The sequence below is a fragment of the Neolamprologus brichardi genome, chromosome 7 (assembly GCF_056152115.1).
Source record: "Neolamprologus brichardi isolate AB-2024 chromosome 7, ASM5615211v1, whole genome shotgun sequence".
Lineage (NCBI taxonomy): Eukaryota > Metazoa > Chordata > Actinopteri > Cichliformes > Cichlidae > Neolamprologus > Neolamprologus brichardi.
In genome coordinates this window covers 42,375,650-42,394,886 of record NC_142110.1, presented here as the reverse complement: position 1 = coordinate 42,394,886, position 19,237 = coordinate 42,375,650, and the positions used below count along the sequence as shown (strand labels likewise).

The following is a 19,237-nucleotide window of genomic DNA, read 5'->3' as shown; positions in this document are numbered from 1 at the left end:
CAAATAAAAAGACACATTAAGTAGAATAGGATTCCTAAAATCTTTACTGTGAAAGTTTTAATACAGTATCTATGATACTCTGATTTCAGTTGGAACAAATTTAGATCCACCTTGTGGGTTTTTTTTAATTTTATATATATATATATATATATATATATATATATATATATATATATATATATATATATATATATATATATATATATATATATATATATATATATATAAATAAATTAATGAATCACTCAAAGTGTTTGAGAGATTCTGATATTTAAAGGTTGTGTCAATGATGACAATGAAGGGCCTTTTTTATCCATTCATCCTGTCTGATCCTTGAAGAATACCCATTCTATTTTTCAGCACAGGTTACTTTTCTCAGTCAACTCCTCACACAATCAACATCCTGAACAAATATTTAGCATAGTGTGCATTTTAAAAACTTCCAAGGAAAAAAAAAAGGCATTGAGAGCACCACTCAATCCAACTAAACGAATGGGTTATTACGCCAGCACTACATTAATGATTACAGTGTCACTTTCACTCCAGAAGGCTGGCCATCTGGCCAAGCTAATGCGTATGATATGACATGCCAGCACTTTCACTGAGTGCTTTGTTACTGTGTCACCCACCCCCTCGCCCCTCCAATCACACACACACCACCACAAAAACACTACCACACACACAAACACACACATACACCATTGGCTATTTAGTGCACTCCATAGCAGGTGTCTGTGGAGGCGGGACGTACCATCTGTACCCTGCAGGTGGATAAGAGCACCAACTGTGCCTCTGTGGTCGGCAGGAGCGTGTGGAGATGTGGGTTTAAATTCTAGTGAAACACAAAAGAGTTAGCAGAGCCTGGCTGGTGGTGTCACAAATGTGTGGTGTTACTAAAAAATCTGCAGCTGATATGTAAAAAAAAAAAAAAAAAAAAAAGTAAATAAATAAATAACAGTATTATACTTAGAAAAATCCCTCAGCATCCCACCAAGGCTAAGGTTGATCATTCACCCAACAAAAGTGGTGACTGTAAAATGTGGGTGGATTGTCACTCACCAAGTATGGACACCTCTCCTTCTAAAAGAGAGTTTCGCCACCGGCCTGATAATGACCCATAACCTCTTGCGAACACCCAGGGGGCAGTTGGGTACAACAAACAAACACTAAACATCTCAACAGGCAATATGGGTCACACACACACACTTGTGTGATTTTCTTGGGGGGGAGGAAGAAATGTGAATGGTTTTTAAGTGGGAAAAGAAAAAAGCACATGTACACACAGACATGCACACTTACTTCCTCCTTTCCTTAAATGACTCTGACTTATCAGGTTAGTCGCGTCATTTGCAGGTTCTTGATTAATTCTACAGAAATGTCAAAAACACACACAATTACACGTTTTCAGACCAAAAATGGAACAAAACAAAACGAGGAAGAAGCTCTCAAAAAAGTAAATATTTATATCGACTATATCATTGCTCCTTTATAAATTACAAGCTATAAAGCGATTAAACCTAGTTTTATGTCAGCATGCTTAGAAGCAGCAGGACAAGAAGTAACTGAGCTCTGGCCTGTTAATGTATAATCGGTGTGTCCTGCTGCCACCTAGTGTGTAGTTGAATTAATGGCGGTAGACAAGATGGAGACTAAGCGTCAATTCAGGGTTTTTGCAGCACAGTAGATTTTTATTTTTTTATTTTTTTATTTTTTTTGGCGCGACCTCAAGAAGTTTAAGCCAAAAAACAAGGAGAAAACTGCCGGCATTGTAATATTATTTTTAACCTGACCATTTTTTTAACTGGTCTTCATAATCATCAATCATAATAGACACACTTACTGCCTTTACGATCTGGAGGTGGCTCACACTTACATTCACTCCCAAATGTTTCATTCTGAGCCAGGAGTAAAACTAACAGTTGAAAATATTCTCAGATTTTCTAAAGATCTGTGACTAAACAGTGCTGGTCATGGCTCTGAGATCAGTACATGCTCTTTTCAGTGGGTTTGGAAAAAAGGTCAAGAAGACAATTAAGCCAGAGGAAAGAAACCAAAAAAAGGTCACAGTTTAATCAGAATCTTGTATTTACTTTATAAGGTGGTGTGTGGAGGGACTGGTGCGTCGTTAAAATGCCATTCTGCCACTTCATCTCTCAAGTTGGTTCATGTGTACTTTATAATTGTAGCACCGAGTCATTATCCACCTGCTATAAAAGTTAGTCGCAGCTGAGTGCACGCTTTTAGGTCAGTGCGAAACCTAACCAGCAGAATTTCTATCACAAATAAAGAGCTGCAGCTGTTTTTCCATGCATACTTACACAAAATGAGTACGCCTACTAATATAAAGACGAAAAAAAGCAATAAAAGTCTAAGAAGCTGGCAATAAATCACGCAGAATGCGCTGGTCTTTTCTCTGATCAAGTCTTAGAAAGGTGATTTTTAGAGGTCAGTCAGTTATTAAAATCTGCAAATATTCCTATTGATACTGTTATGTGAAATAACTGCACAAAGCAGCAAACCCAGCATAGCAACAGTAGCTCTAAAAATGAAAATTAAATTTCAGGTATATAATAGACAAAAGAGCCAAATTTATTTGATTTCTATCAACTTCTGTTTCCTGATTTTCAAATGTCAAAAAACCCCACAAAAAACCCCACAAAAAAACAAAAAAACAAAAAGCAAACAAAACAGCTGTAATATTTGCTGAGGGCAAATGTTCTGATGGTAAAACTGATAAAAATTAATCACGTAAACTGATAAAATGAGTCATGCTTCTTTCTCTGGTATATTCACTACATGTACAAAGTACTGGGCCACAGTCCCACCTAGCCGTGCAGTCTGCCTTTACAAACATCTGCAAAAGAATGGGTCATTCTACAGAGCTCAGTGATTCAAGTGTGGTACTGTATTAGTATTCAACTGCAAGAAGTCAATTTTTGGTAAATTTCTTCCTTCCCAGGTATTCCACAATCTGCTGTAAGTCGGATTAATGCAAAGTGGAAGCATTTAGGAATCAGAGTAGAAGTAATGCCAAAGTGACCCAGTACTTTTTGACCACTTAGTGTTGAGCATCATACACATCATTGATGATTTACAGGCTGTAAAACGTGTTACATGGGAGTCATTTTACTTTAAGTTTGACAAAAGTAGAACAGCAGGAGTGGTATAAATGATTAACTATGATAAATCTGTATACGAATAAAATTGACAAAAAAAGAGCATCAAATTAGCTCACTATGTTTTTACACACCACGCTGCATTTAATCATTAGCTCTTATGAATCTATGCTCTCTTCCACAATGTCTCTTTTGTCCCGTCTTCCTCCCCTCACCTCAAGCCAGTCGCGGCTGATTGCTGTCCCTCCCTGAGCCTGGTTCTGCCAGAGGTTTCTTCCTGTTAAAAGGAACATTTCCTTCTCCTTATAGCAAAATGCGTGCTCAAAGGGATTTCTCTGTATTATTGTAGGGTCTTACCTTACAATTTAAAGCACCTTAAGGTGAGCTGTTGCTTTAATTTGGCGCTTTATACATAAACAAAACGGAATTAAACTGAATTTCAGATGGTGATCATATTTTTTCTTATTTTTAATACAGTGTGCCTTGTTAACATTTCATCGAGTCACAGAAAAGGAAAAAAAAACAACAACAACAACAACAAAAAAGAAAAAACGAGCTCATTTGTAAACACAAACTGAAATAATGGAAATTTGGGTTTCTAGCCTCATCTTACAAAAGTATATGGCTGCAGGATATTTGCAACTTTCAGCATGTCATGGCCTTTTTGTTATTGACGGCTTGGTTTTATGTTGCATTATACAAGTCAGTATAAGCATGTGTACCTATGGGGGGGGGGGGGGGGGGGGGGGGGGGGGGTTCTCACATAGTCTCACATAGTTCCATGTAGATATAAAAGGCAAAAAAACCTGAAGAACAAAAGGAGTAAAACACCCATTAAAGGTGTTTTACTCCTTTTGTAAAGCGATTGCTGTGCCTTTAGCATATACGGTTTCACAGCAAGCATGCAATCAGGTGACACAGCTTTCAGTCATACTGTGTGTTGACAAATGGCAGTGCACACCTCTATGTCAAACACAGGCTGGCCCAACAATAAACAATACAAAAAGAGTGCTGCTTGCCTCGCTTGCTCCACTTCCAGTGCTTGCTTACAAATAACTTTGCACGGGAGAAACTCGACAGTCGACTGTCACCATAGAGGCAAACAGTCACACAACAGAATTTTGATCTAAAAATGTAGGTAATCACTCCTTTAGTTGGAACAACAGGAATGACCTCAGAAGTGCAATATGCAGGACGTAATATAGCAGAGGTAGCCACAGCCCCGTGCAAAGAAAATACACCAAAAACCTACTGACTGTATGAATGAATCTGTTACAGTTCCTTTTGTGTGTGTTTGAGGGCATGTGCATTTGAACGTGAAAATGAGACAGAGAGACTCTCATGTGGATCAGTGTATTCTGCAGTCTCTCGGGGGTTTATGTAACCACTTTAGGAAGCTTAGAGACCTACGATGTACTAGATTCACAGCACCACATACGTAAACATCACAGAGACACAAAAGCAGAAATGCCACCCAACATTAAAGTAACTATACTAACCGATTGCATCTTATCATCCCAGCGGACAGTTAATAATCCTCTCTCCTTCTGCATGATGTGACCTTTTATCCGCTGACACTTATCTCCCCCTCCTGTTTACCTCGCTCTCTGATGCTGCTGAGAATAATCTGAGCCAAGTTCGCACTGGATCCTCTCCTGCTGCAAATCTATATAAATTTTTAATCCTTAAAAAGCCACATGTGGCCCACCAGCTGACATAAACACACACGGTTCAAACACGCAGATGCTGCCTTTTCTCTGTCCAACGTCTGTTGTGAAACGTTGAGTGCGTGCCAGCAGTGTAATGCCACGTCATGAAAATCTGAAAAATAGCATTTATTTCTGCAGCTTGGCTCTTTCACTGAGAGATATTGGATTCAGTGATGGAGATGAAGGTTAACAGAGACGGAGAGAGAGAAAGGCATGTCATCTGAGTGATTAAGGCCGCCAGTGCGGGGGCGCTGCACGTGTGTGTGCGTGTTAGATGTAGCAGGGGCAGGGACGGATTAAAATACAGAGAGAATCAGCCTACGCCATAGTTGCCAGAGGCATTGGAGGAAGAAGAGGAGGGTGAGCGAGGTCCACAATAAGATGCCCTGACAAAGAATCACACCATTAGGATAAGACAATAGCACGTTTGCCTGTTTATTATCAGAGAGAAGCCATTTGAACCTCACACAGGTAACCAAACTTCAGAGTGTTATTACAATACGCACAAAGAACTAGTCCAAAATTCTCAGTTTACTCTTGTCAAGCTGATATATTTTTTTTTAATCTCAGTTTTAACTCTGCGAATCCAAAGACTGTAGAGTGGCGTGCATGACAAACAGTCATAGAATTCAAATGTTCCTAATTATTAGCTGCCCTTTCACGTCAACGATTAATGATTTTGTCAGTAAAAATTATATACATTTTTAACCTAGCTGATCATTTCCATCCCGTGCACTGGTTTTATCCTGGTGCTCCAGTTTTTCCCACAGTTGAAAAACATGCAGACAGGCTTAATGAATCAAAGACACTCACACAGTTTATTTCAACAGTTTTACTTCCTAGTGGTTGAAAAAAGGTTGAAAATGTTTGAAGATAACCAAACAAAATTACAGTTGTTCAGTAGAAGAAAAAGACTCGTGAGATTATCGTGTGGTGGATAATATCTAACAACACCACATTACTTCTGTCTTAGTTAAGTCTTTAAAATCAAGTGCTAGTTTGAGCTGTAATGTCCTCACAGGAACTGAAGAGTTTGTGAGCATAGTAAGTGCAGAGCCGTGTGACAGCACGCTTATCTTTTTTCCCCCCCACATACCATAACGCACACAGCGTCCTTCCTCATTCTCCTGCAGAGGAGATCGGCAGGGACCACAATCTGAAGAACCATGCTTGCAGGAGTCGCGTCCCTGTTTAGCACAGACTGAGCGACACCCGTGGGCTGCATGAGAGGGAGTGAAAATAAGTCTCATCAGCACCGCAGTCACACTGATGTGATGCAGAAACTATGCTTTTAACGTGGCGGTCAAATAGCTCTCTTCACGTTGAACGAATAAGAAATGCTTCACCTTTACTGTCAGTCCTTTTATTAGTGGATGTGTCTCTGTTTAGAAATAAAAGACCTGCTGTGGAACACAGTGTCTGTTGATGTCAGAGTTACATCACAGCTTCACAGAGATTTGGAAAATTGTTTTAAGAGTTCAATGTAACCTCTTAGGTTTAATATTGTCAGTAAGAAAGCCACACTTTTTATAGCTATCTGGATTTTATAACGCGGTGAGCCCCACCTGTTTGGCCGTCGATATCTGGTTAATCATTTGACCTGATTACTGCCGGTTTTACAGAGCTGCATCTGGATATATACACAAACAGTATGACAGACACACAAAAGAGGGAGTGGGTCACAGAACCACAGCAGGTGTGTTGGTGGCAGAGGGCAAGTGGAGCTCGGGTATGTTATCAGAGTGGATAATGAGCCCAGCAGTGCTGCACAGCTAAAGGTGAACAGCACAGCGGGCAGTGGTGCCAGCTTAATGAACACGAGGAGACTCCAGTATTTCCAAAGAATAACAGGTCAGGGCTGGTCAAGTATACAGTGTAATATAAGACTACTGTAAAAAACTTGGCTCAAGCTAGTAAGGCTGCCACAGCAGGGACTGAGTTTAGGCTCCTAGGAAAAGGGTGAAGGTGCAGCTTTGTAGAGCAGGGGTGTCAAACATTAGGCTCAGGAGCCTTTCATTTACTGCAGCAGCATTTCTTCATCATGTGGAAAAACTGACACATACTGTTGAAAGTGCGCTGACAAAATAGGGAGTTTCTGTGACCCACTTAAGATCAAAGTGAGCTACGTGTGGCCCATTACGTAAAATCGGTTTGGAATCCCTGCTGTAGAGGAAGGGATATGCTGTACTCATAATGTACGGAAGAAATGAAAAGAGTGCACTTAAAGAAAATTTCATCTTGATTATCTTGTTTTCTTAACAGCTTTAACCCAAATTTGTATCTGAAAATAAAATTTGATTACCAAAAACATCACAAAACATCAAATCTTTAAGAAGTTAAATATGACATATAAAGTTAAACTTGTTTACCACCATAAAAACACTCAGAAAATCATTGGCGTAAAAGCGAGATCACAAACTCACACTCATTTCCAAACTGTTACTGCTGATCTGTTCAATTCATTTCTCCTCGTCATGTGGATATAACCCAAACGTTTTTTGGTCCATCTTTGTTAATTCATCACATTTTGAAGGCAAAATTTATGAAGTGATTTAAAAGATTGTAGGTGAATCAGGAGATTCATTCTTTGAATAATAAACTTTTTTTTTTTTTTTTTTTTTTTTTTTTTTAAACAGACTTACAGTGAAAGTCTTTACTCAATGAAAATCTGACACTCTCAACAGCAGCACATACACATAACGCATTTGACAAGGTTACACACTGCCACGACTTTGCAATCGGCAGATGGTCACACATCCACATCTTCTTATGTCACTGACTGGCCTGGCCTGCGAGTGAAGGGCGAATGTGTAATCTGAGAACACTGTTTGACAGACAATATCTGGAGATAATGGAAACCATGGGCTTATTTTTGTGAACCATTGGTGGCTGACAAAAAGAAAATGGTATATTAATCATCTATTAGCGGGAAAAGCAAATATTTAATTATGATTTGCTTTAGAGTAGCACGCAGGTAGTAATCTCCCTGAGCATCCTCGATTCAAAGTCACACTCTGTTCTCTCCAGTTTGCACTGAAAAGCAGCAGCTCTGTCACCTCCATCTTTCACCGCCTGCTTAGTTATTCCACAGCACTGTGAGTGTAGCATGCTCATGCACCAAATTCCCCTCATTTCTAATTACAAGATCTCTCTGTTGCTTCTTTCCACTTCCTTCAATCTATAACCTTACAGGCAAAAAAGCATCACTAGAAAGAGCTTACTCTGTCCTTGTCCTTTTATGCAACTGCAAAAGCTTACTTAACTGACTGAGTACAGCTCATTGGTGGGTATGTGTCTGCTGTAAGACCATGCAAATGCACTTAATTCAGAATTCGCCAAAAAAAAAATATCGACTTTCTTTTTTTTTTCTCCATTTGAAAACAACACTGGTAGCTTCTATTCTTACTCCTCTTCTAAACAGCCTTTCAAGCTTATCTGTCCTCTCTCATTCTCTCTCCCAACAATTATCAGTCAGTTTTCTTTTTTTCCCCTCCACCAATTGTTTATTTATTTAACACCTCTTTGATCACAAGCCATTCAAGCCCAGGCTACGTCCACACGTACACGGGTATTTTTGAAAACTGAGATTTTCCGTTTTCGTTTTAAAAAATAATCCCGTCCACACGTAAAGGCAGAAATGAAGGAAAACGCTGCTAGGAACATGCCAAAGCAACAGGTGGCGATATATTCCTAACCGTGCAGAAATGTTGGCCAATCAGAAGTCTAGAAGCCTCAGTGGGAAAAAGTAAACAAAGCTAGGGCATAGAAGCAGAACCGAGTGGTATGTGTGGAGGGACATTAACTGTGTGTGTATATGTAAGCATTTAAACACTGCAGAGAGTACAATTAACAGTAATAGTATTGTAGAAATTCATTTCACCGAAACAATAACGTGACGCACAGTGTGACGTCAAAAAATGCACACACCTTTGACGCTGCCTTTTCTCCGTTTTTCTCGTCCACACTAAATGCAAAAACGGAGTTTTCAAAAATATCCACCCTGGCCGGAGTTTTTAAAAATCTCAGTTTTCAGTGACCACAAACGCCGTTTACGTGTGGACGAAAGGTGCAAACGCATAGAAAAATCTATTGCTGTGGTTCTCAATGTAACAGCACAGGACAGCATAGGGCTGTGCAATATGACCAAAATCTCATATCCCGATATTAAGACATCTATCGCCCGATAACGATATAAATCACAAAAATGTAACATTTTCTGTAAATTCTGTGAATCTCGGCCAGCTCGACTTGCCTGAAGTGTTTCCAGCTGGGCGTTGCGTACCTGGAGTCGAGTGTTTTAACTGATGCATGAAACTATACATTTTTAGACATAGGTTGTAACGGCCGCAGTTTTCTTTATTACACAGCGTGCTACGGGGAAAAGCCTGTTCTAATGTTTGAGTCTAAGGTTTATTTTTTAGCACCTGACGGCTCTTTTTTGCTTCTCATCCGTAAATACTCTGCATCTTTCACGTGATTCAGTTTATTTTGAAAGGTCTCAACAGGATCTTGAACTTTATTGTGAAAGGTTTAGGTGGAAAATGAACAAGCAGACACGCTGTGGTTTTACCAACAACGGATAAAAACAAGAGCTCGTCTGTCAAGCGCTGTGGTTATATTAAATATAAGAGAAAGAGAGAACTTTAAGAAATTAATATAGCCACTACAGTGACCATCAAAATAATGAAAAATAATGAAAAAATTATTTTTTCTAGGCCGTAAACAGTATATTTTGTGACACCACAAAACAAACGATAGCCTAAAATGCCACGATAGACGTTTTTATATCGTCATCCGATATATATCGTTATATGAACAGCCCTAGGACAGCAGTGCTCTACAATTTTGCCATATGCTCAGAAATGTTATAGCTGCTTGCGGCAATAAAATAAATAAAGGCAAATCACAGTTATCACCATGTGGCACAAATCATTATCAGGCAACTTAAGAAATGATGATGATGATGATGATTTTATACCTTTAGACTTAGAGAAAAATGTCATTTTTGCCTCCATCGTGCAGTAAATACTGATGAAGTGAAACAGGTTACGATTTCTACTGAGTCACTCCAGAGTCTCTGGGTTTTTTTTTAAGGAGTCAAGTTTTAAGCTCCAAATTTGTTTCTTGGACTCTAGTAGAGTAGCTTTGCATGATTTACTTTCAAAATTATCCTTATTTATCTTACACTGGCTCCTTGACAAGTCATTTTAGCTCCTTGTCCTTTTTCTCTTTATGTCAGATTTCTTCCACCTTTAGTCTAAACGCCAGTTAGCAGGGGCTTGTGTGGACCAGAGTTGACCATATAAGGATATGTGCTCTCATGACATCATACAGAGCCATGGGTACAAAAAACCCATAGTGTAAACTAAACATTTGTAACAGAAATTACTTATACTGGCCTTAGCATATGAAACACTGTAACCATTAAACACAGAAAAGCTCACATTCCCTGTAATGTTCAAACAAAATTACACAAGGCAATTCTTCATTTGTTTGTCATATAAATTTTACAAATGTCAACAAAAGATAAGAACGATTTCATTCCTGTCAAAGTTAGAGATCGGGAATTTTTTCTTTATTTTTAGCATCCTGATTATAATAAGACTGCTAGAATTTCAGCACTTCATCTGTTATTCATCATGTGGGAAGTTAATGTGCTGAAACCTACTGCAGTCACATGAGCGAGGAAAATTATTCACCTCACGCACAAGCAGCCATACATACACAAACCCACTCTCCGTGCTCATTATGAATGTGTGAGGCTGACAACGGAGCGAAAATGATGGTGAGAGGTGCAGCAGTCAAACAGAAACTGCATGTATTACCATTTTCTAGCATAAAAAGGTTTATACAATAATTAATCTGCAGTAGTAGGCTTTTGGTTCTCCAGAAAGCCAAACCGCAAATGCATATGATGATACTTTTCTAAACACACCTGAACAACATGGCCCTGAGAGCTTAATCCACTGCATTATGAGAAATAGCTGAGTAAATACATGCAGTGGGCATTAGTTGAAGTGTACCGTATTTGCCTAATGCTGAACATATGTTATTAAATCAGCAGAGACGTGTCCCAATTTGCTTCTGTTCAGTCTACAGGCATCAGTTTTCCTCGCGTATGTTCTGAGCTGTCAAGGTCACCATAAATGAACAAATAAAGATGCTCAACAACATGACAATCGTATGACCAAGCTGCTCAAATCTGTTTGCGGCCGTGACAAAAGGAGTCATCGAAGTGAACGTCAAACAGGCAAAGAGGTGGCCTTGCGTCCACATGTCTCCCACACAGTGTTGATGCTAATTAGGAAGCTCAGTTAAGATGACAAAGGAAGAGGAATATAAAACAAGACACAGAACAAGAGATGGAGAATGGATACACATTAATAATATAGATATACATTTGAAAAAGCAGATTTTCTGCACTAGATAAGGACGTTTAGTCTCAGCTAAGACAGAGGAGGTGTGAAAAAAAAAAAAACATTATGCAACTCAGGGACTCAGAAGTCCTTGGAACAAGTGAAAAATGACTTTACTAACCATCTGCTGCTGCTGTTGCCAGGCTGTGTGCTAAACCGCAGCTTTGCCAGCAAGAAATGAGAGGCAAGCACACACAGCCTGGTACACACCTACACTCCCAGACCAACACTAAGACACATGCACACAAAAAATCTTTGATTTTTTTTCTCTAACTTTTGCCACATTACTGTGTACACATTTAAGCTGTTCTACAAATACAGTACAATGAATCACACAGCCATGTGTGTGAATGTAAGCGAGTTAGAGGAAGCAGGAAATGGGTATGCCAAGAGGACCATACACTCCCATTGTGTTCATTTCCTGACCCTTTGATAGCAGACAGGAAGCAGCCCAACAGCCCAAATCAAGTGAAAACATTAAAGAGGTCTGTGCACAGCTCCTCACTTGATATAGTCTCCATGGATAGTAGATTTGACTCGATTTGAGTGTTTTTATGCTTGCATATGCGGCTTTTTGGAATTCTGTTTATCCACTATGCTCTAACAAATGCCAACAACTTGTTTGTAGTGGTTTGTTTTCCCTGGCATCTGCTGGAAAAAGACCTGCTAATGTACGCTACCATGGAAGTGGATTACAGCAGAATAATGTAACACGAGCCAATATGCTGGTCAAGTCATTATAAAGAGCCGCAGAACAAGGATGGCTGTCAAGATGTCATTCTGAAGGAAGTGAAATGGGAAAATCATGCTAAGAGAGAACAGAACAAAAGCCAGCCAACATCCAAGGAAGAACTTTGGATGTCCTTCAAGAAAGTTGGAGAACTGTTCCTGAAGACGACTTCAAGAAATGACGCGAAAGCTTGTGTAAGAAAGTTCAAGCCTGTGTTGAAGAATAAAGTTGGGCATATCAAATATTGACTTTCTAGCTTGTTAGAATTCTGCAAATTTGGTCTTTGCCTTATCTACTCCATTTCCATTTATGCATGCACATTTCAACAAATCCAAACACCTACTTTCCATTTTCTTCGCAAAATATAAAGAAATTAGCTAGAAATTTTTTTATACAACTGGGATAATTTCGCTTTTCTGCAGTTAAATTGTTATCAGGTCGAAGAAAAACAAACTCAACAGAAGTTTTTACCCACAGGCTGTCAAACATGCCCTACCTCCACCCTGATTGGAGGATAACTGTACTGCCAACACCCATGGACATTACACCTTATTTATAAACCGGATTTCTATTTATACTTCAACAACATCCCTACCTCTTTAAACTGTATTTATTATAACCTTATTTAGTATAGTTGCAACAGCACCCCCCTACTCAATGTGCAATATCACTGATCACACTGCACCTCTCAATGCACCCGCTCCTCAGATGGCATGTATGTGTATGTATATATATATATATATGTAAGCGTGTATGTGGAAATATGTGTGTGTATGTATGTACGCATGCATACATGTATATATACATATATGTATGTATGTGCGTGTATGTTTGTATGGGTGTATCCGTATGTTTGCAGGTGTATGTATAACTGTGTAAATGTAAATTTGTCTGTGATTGTGTAAATACTTACGCTATTGTGTACTTCACATACATGGAGAAATTCCAAACAGCCTTTCATTGTTCTTGTAATACTGACAATAAAAGCTATTCTCTTCTATTCTATTATTCAAAACCACTTCTGATTGGACATAGAGGCAGTTTGACAAGTGGCAGCAAGTATAGGCTTCAGAGTCAGCTTTATTTATCGCAGAGATAGAAAAAGTGGACATATTAACTGTTCTGTAACCCCCAACCCACTTGCCTCATTTCTCAGAAAACCATGCCAAAAACCCTGAAGCCAAAATATAGAGCTGTAAGTGGCTATAAATGGCTGAGGTTGTGAAAACTGTCTACATTATCATTTTCAGTAGCGTAGGTGTTAGTTTCCCTCGGTGATCTGGTACGATGACTCACCTAAAATTAGGGTGGAAACTGGGGCATGACTTTACACCTGCTAATCATGCGAGCAAAAGCTCAAACAGACATGCAGAAACACAGACAGTCGTGCTCAAAAGACAGAGGCAGGAAATACACTGGTAGCTTAAGGCAAATTAAAAAATTTTATTTATTTTTTTTTACATGATGGAAAAATGAGGTTGAACAAGGTTTTGTTTTATACTACTGCCAATCAGGACCATACCTCGTCTGGCTTATCACTCCCAGTCTGCCATTTATATTTCTGTTCCAGTAACTTCTGTCATTTTAGACAATGATGAGTCTAACCCATTACACGGGAGACAATTACTATGTCATTATCATTAGAGTGAAGCAAAGCAGCACATCCCACAGCGAACAGAACAGAGGTTAAAGGGATTAAAACAATGGCGGTGTGTAGGCAGCAAATGAAAGCTCCTTTATTTTGTCATTTTTTCCCCATTTTATTTTTCATGGTCATCTTGTTTGTTTGCTCCTGGCACGATCAGTTGTTGCAGTACAATATTTCAATTATCCATCCTACAATATTCATTTAGTGAGTCTTATAAAATATTATATATTAGATTGACTAGTGTAAATAATATAGATCGATAGAGGCAGGCATTCCTTCTAACTATATGCACAACGGAAAGAGTGCAGTGAAACTCATGCATGAGGTATTGCTAGTAGTTGTATTTAAAATCAGGCTAAACCGATGCAGACATTCTTGTTAAGGATGTGGCTACACGCAAATGCAAACCTGCTGACAGAGAAAATTTGGTGCTCTAAATTTTCACCTTTTACTACATAGCAGTAATAAAAAGAAAGAAGTGCAGAGAAATGAATTGAAGGTAAAATTCTGCTGACTCCGGTTTCATCAAACGTGTGTGTGTTTGAAATTAGCTAATTGTGGCTTACAGCGCGAGTGAAATGAGTCAGCAAAATACACAGCCGACTTGGGGGGTGTCACACCGAGATATCACTAAAAATGATCGTCTGGTTAGGGGGAAAGCACTGAGGTCGCTGCAGCTCCCGCATATTAAGACAATGCTTTCGAGTAAAAGTTGTCAACGTAACATCTGGGGCTCCGTGCAGCTGTCTGTCTTGGTTGTTCAAAAGTTCATCTGTAGTAAAAGGCTTTTAGCTTATATATTAGGACCAAACTGGACTGCACTGGAGTGAACTGGAGCAGAGTGAATGAATGGATGTTGAGAAAAAGAAACAACAAACAACTGCTAGTCCACAGAATGCTCTCAAATACGAGGGGGAGTGGGAGCTTTAAGGAAGCCACTGCAGCAAAACCTTGGCTGGTCACTTATTTTTCCAGACAAAGACCTCAGTGAGGTGGATCAATATTATTGGTAAGTGTTTCCTGGCCACTGGGTAATTTCAATAATCTTCCCTTTCTCTACCGAGTGACGTCTAATCCCACCAATGACTGCACAAACCACATAACAGGTTCATATGAAACCAGAACGAGCACTTTCTTATCTCTGATCTGCATTTTGTCCTAGAAACACAGTTCATAAAGACTCCAATTAAATCACGGTATCTGTGCAAATCGGTGTATGAATTTGGTCAGCAGATGCTGAGTAGCCTAAAATAACTACTATTTCCTTACTGTTTTGAACAGAAATCCCCTTGCAAGACCTAGTTAATCCACTTGTCTTGTTCCTCATTCCAGACAGCTTTTTAGAGCTCATGTTTCCTGAAGTCTGCTCAGCAGTGTCACTGACTGTACAGGTGATAGACCGCTTCAGTTATATCATTTCTAAAAGAGCAGTCTTGTTTTTAAACCCAAAGGAAAACACAAATGTCTTTACACACACAGCAGGTCTTTAACCGTATCCACATGTGAACATACTGTATGTAAGCTTTACCTCGTAAGAATATACAGTGATACCAGACAGTGTATAATAACCCAGTGAGAGTTGTTTAATGTCCTGAGTTTTTGTTTTTGTTTTTAAATCAACAACAGATTAGTATTGTTGCTGTGCGTGTTTAAAGGAGAGAGCGTGTGACAGCGAAGATATAGATCCTAATCCTAGTGGCAGAAACAGCCGGAGGCAGAAGCTTTCTGAATACTAATCACTCCAACTCTATGTGGGTTTAATGAATGACAAACTTGGCATTTAAGTGTGGCAGCACAATAATGACCAGACTCATTCTGAATATTAAGAAGTGGAGATGATGCTTCTAATATGAAATGCTAAAATTAGACAAACAAAGCTTTTTTTTGAGTGAAAAAAGGTGACTCTCCTGGCGTTGCTAATATAGTACACACCCCTGAGCCTGAATTACACAACAAACTCTGCGTGCTAAATTTATTCGGTATCTTGGCCACCAGGATAGACATACTTTATGTTATCAATTGGTTAAATTGAGGTTTTGGATTACTTCCATCCCCAAAAAAACCCAGTTCAGTGAAAGCTCTATGGCTTACTTAAGCACGATGATGATGTGTCAGTGCCTCCTGAATAAACCACCTGATTACATTGGCCCATTCCCAGTCTCTACATCTACAGTCTTTTAAGGGCATTTCTCCGCAACAACAGCGACGGCTTTGGCCTTTCCCGTCATCAAAATGTTAAGTCCGCTTTCCATAAGTCTTCTCTTCATGCACAAGAAAGATCATTTTACTTCACAGTTTTAGCTTTCTGATGTCAAACACATGTCTTTCAAGGGAAGCTAGTAAGCCTTTAAACTATCACTGAAAGAGCAACCACACTTAATCGTATAGCTCAATAGGAACCTGAGAATTTAAAAAAAAAAAATTCCATCCTAAAGAAAGTAAAGAACTGGTCGCAACATATTCAGCGACCACTTCTTTAAATTTTTGACATTCAAGCAGCAGTTTCTCAAATGGCCTTGGCTACCAAGAAAGCACAAGACAGAGCAAATTCACACCATTTGGAGCCCAGGGGATGTCAGTGAAGTCTGTAAGGTTTTACTGCTTATTTACATAATTTACATCTATTCCAAGAATATAAAGACTTGGATATATTCACATTACTACGGGGCATGTTATCGGCAAGAATCTGTTGACACGTATAATGATACAGGGTTATGAATCAGTAAATTGCAATGTGTATTCCATTAATTCAGTGGCATTAAAAAAGTAAACTTTTCAAAGAAATGGAACCTAACAGGACACGGGGCAACACAAATGAACCACTGGCTGCTACAAATCTGTTAAGTAAACTATGATTTACACGTAGATAAATCAACACAGTGTTCTAAAGTTTACTATTGTACTCAGCTGTATTTTCTTATACCCAAAATCCTGCCTTGACTTGTAACAATATTAGTCTTTCGCTAGAAATTAGTCAGAAGTAGAGGCAGAAACAACCTGGCTACTGTTATTGGTCCTTTTTTGTGGCAGCCATCATTAAGGTGCAATTCCATCTTTCTTGGGATGTCAATCAAATAGCCATTGGCACTGGATTATTGACAGTAATTCCAGAAATTCCATGAATATCACGATTACTGTTAGTACCGATGTATCACAGCATCCCTTTTTGCTGTGACTGAAAACCAAGAATTTGTACTGCATTTCATTTAAAGCTTTCATTTCTCCAAGCCGTCGTAGATCAGTCAAAGTCCATTCACACTGCATATGCAATACAAGCTTCAAATGTAAACACTACGCACATTTCATTTGTCACAAAGCACATCAGAGCACACGCCTTGAACAACCACTTTAAACTGAAAACAGGCTTATTTTTTTTTCTTTTTACACATTCATTCTTATAGAAATCTAAAAAATATACGTTAACATCAACAAATTCATACTGGTTTGGGTCAATAGAGGCAGTCAATGTTGAGTATAGCGTGTGTGTGTGTGTGTGTGTGTGTGTGTGTGTGTGTGTGTGTGTGTGTGTGTGCCTTTAATAAAAGATAAAGATTACATGAGTCCAGCTGTTGGTTCTCCCACTGGTTTTCTGCATTAATGGCTGAGAAGCAGATTATCGCCCCTGCACATATTAACCATCTCTGTGTGGTAAAACATTAGACACACACACTCACATATAAACTGAAATTATCAAGAAAACCTGCAGCCTGGTAGTTCCCACATACTTAAAAATTGCCCACTTGGTTTATGCATCACTTCATTTGTCTTACATTTTTATAGGGTTATTGTGACATTAACAAAGGTGCAATTGTCAGCACAGAACGAAACAGCCTGAGTAACCTGACAAGGAAGGAAATTTGAATTTTTTCGCCTTTGTCTTTCCATTGTGCTCTTGTCACTCATTCAGATTCACACGCACTTGCTTAACCTGCCCTCAGCAGCAAGACACACACACAACCAAACGAACACCATAACCAACAGTTAAAGTGTGAACAAATCACACGTGTATAGTTGAACGTCTCTTCCCCGCGTTAATAACAAAAGCTCTTTGGTGACACGTTTAGTAGCGTTAATTGGAGCGACAGACAGTCGCGCTACAGCTGAAAACAATCTCAGGCCACGGATGTTAAGGTGTCCCGTTGGGGATTTACCTGGCAGTCTAGCGCTAACGGGGATGACACAGAGGAGGACCGCGGAGAGCAGCGACAGCAGCAGCGAGGCCCGGCGCCTGCGCCCGCACCGCGGGCTGGAGAACAGCAGCATCCTTGAGTCTTTTCGGGGACGTTGAACCGCAGACGGGGTTTGTTGTCATTCCCCCATCACTTCTTCTTCTTCTTCTTCTTCTTTTTTAAGGTTTTTGTTCTCTGATGCAGGCGAGCTTCAGCGCAATGAGCCCACAGCGATAAGCCGAGCACGTCGCACCGAAGTGCAGTTTCACCACACACACTGCGCACCGTAATCCTTACAGTGCTAAAGATAGCGGAGCTTCAGGCAGGGGAGGGTATGTGTTTGACGTGCTGCCTTCAGGGCCTTCTCGGAAACTTACAGATAAAAATACAGACTCCCTTTGACACGTTTACAGTTTGAACATATTGGTTTTCTTTTTTCATCAAAGCTATAATTATGCAGACAGTGAGAGGCTGCTAATTCACTTCAAATACATTTTAATGGTTTGTTATTGAAAGTCATTTGAAATCAATTTAGCTTCCCTTATTTTAGCCAAAATAAGGTCCACCTAAGCAAAAGTAAGTTGACATTTTATCTTAAAAACTTTTCTATGGACAGATGTTGGTCAGGTTTTCATTAGTTAAGCTAAAGAGGTCTACAGTATAATATTTCGCTTTCTGTATTGTCATAAGGACGAAACAATATGAATTGTTTTTCTGACTTTACAAAAATATTGGGACCTAATTTTACAAATTTTATGAAAAGGAAAAGCTGCCTTCACTGGTGCTTAATTTTTTTCTAGTTTCAAATGCTCCAGTCAAACAGGAGAAATGAAAACGTGTCAGGGTATCATGTTAAATGTATAGGTTAAATACGTGTGACAGATAAAGACAAAGGAAATGAAAGTCAACAAAAACTACAATTCCTAAAATGCTGATATCACATATTAACTGCGAATTAAACATCACCGGAATTTCCCACCTTTTATAAATGATGGAAAATTCCTAACCTAACCTCAATCATCATGATGTCTTAAATCTTAAATCACAGATTTCCCACATGCACCTGTGATATTATCTTAACTAACCTCATTGCCGTGATAGCCAGGACATTGATTAAAAAAGAAAATGCGTGTACTGAATCATTCGAAGTTATACAGAGATATTTCTACCACCAGATCGAGATCGTGTCTGATCAGATTCCCATTTGCACTTGAATGCAACAGTTTACCGAGCGATTACAATCAGGATACCACGTAAACGCGTACGTGAGGTTTGATGTCATGGAGGAACCGGTTTAATAATGTGATCTTCTTGGTTTGATGGTTTTCATGCAGCTGGATAGAGTCGTGTATTCATGCAAAACTCCTAGTCTTATTTTAATGCGGATAACTGTTCACAGTCATAGTCTACGCATTGCTATTTTTTATTATTATTATTCTTGTTTATCAA

At 39.1% G+C, this 19,237-nt stretch overlaps 1 protein-coding gene across 1 annotated transcript in view; it reads right to left on the bottom strand.

Moving 5' to 3' along the window:
• The window catches only part of npdc1a (neural proliferation, differentiation and control, 1a), a 24,212-nt gene extending 6,112 nt beyond the window's left edge, over positions 1–18,100 (bottom strand). Inside the window, exon 1 of the mRNA XM_006788730.2 lies at positions 17,771–18,100. Within this exon, the coding sequence (XP_006788793.2) occupies positions 17,771–17,882 (112 nt within the window). The 5' untranslated portion in view covers positions 17,883–18,100. The remainder of the gene's footprint in view (positions 1–17,770) is intronic.
• Positions 18,101–19,237: the final 1,137 nt, after the last annotated feature.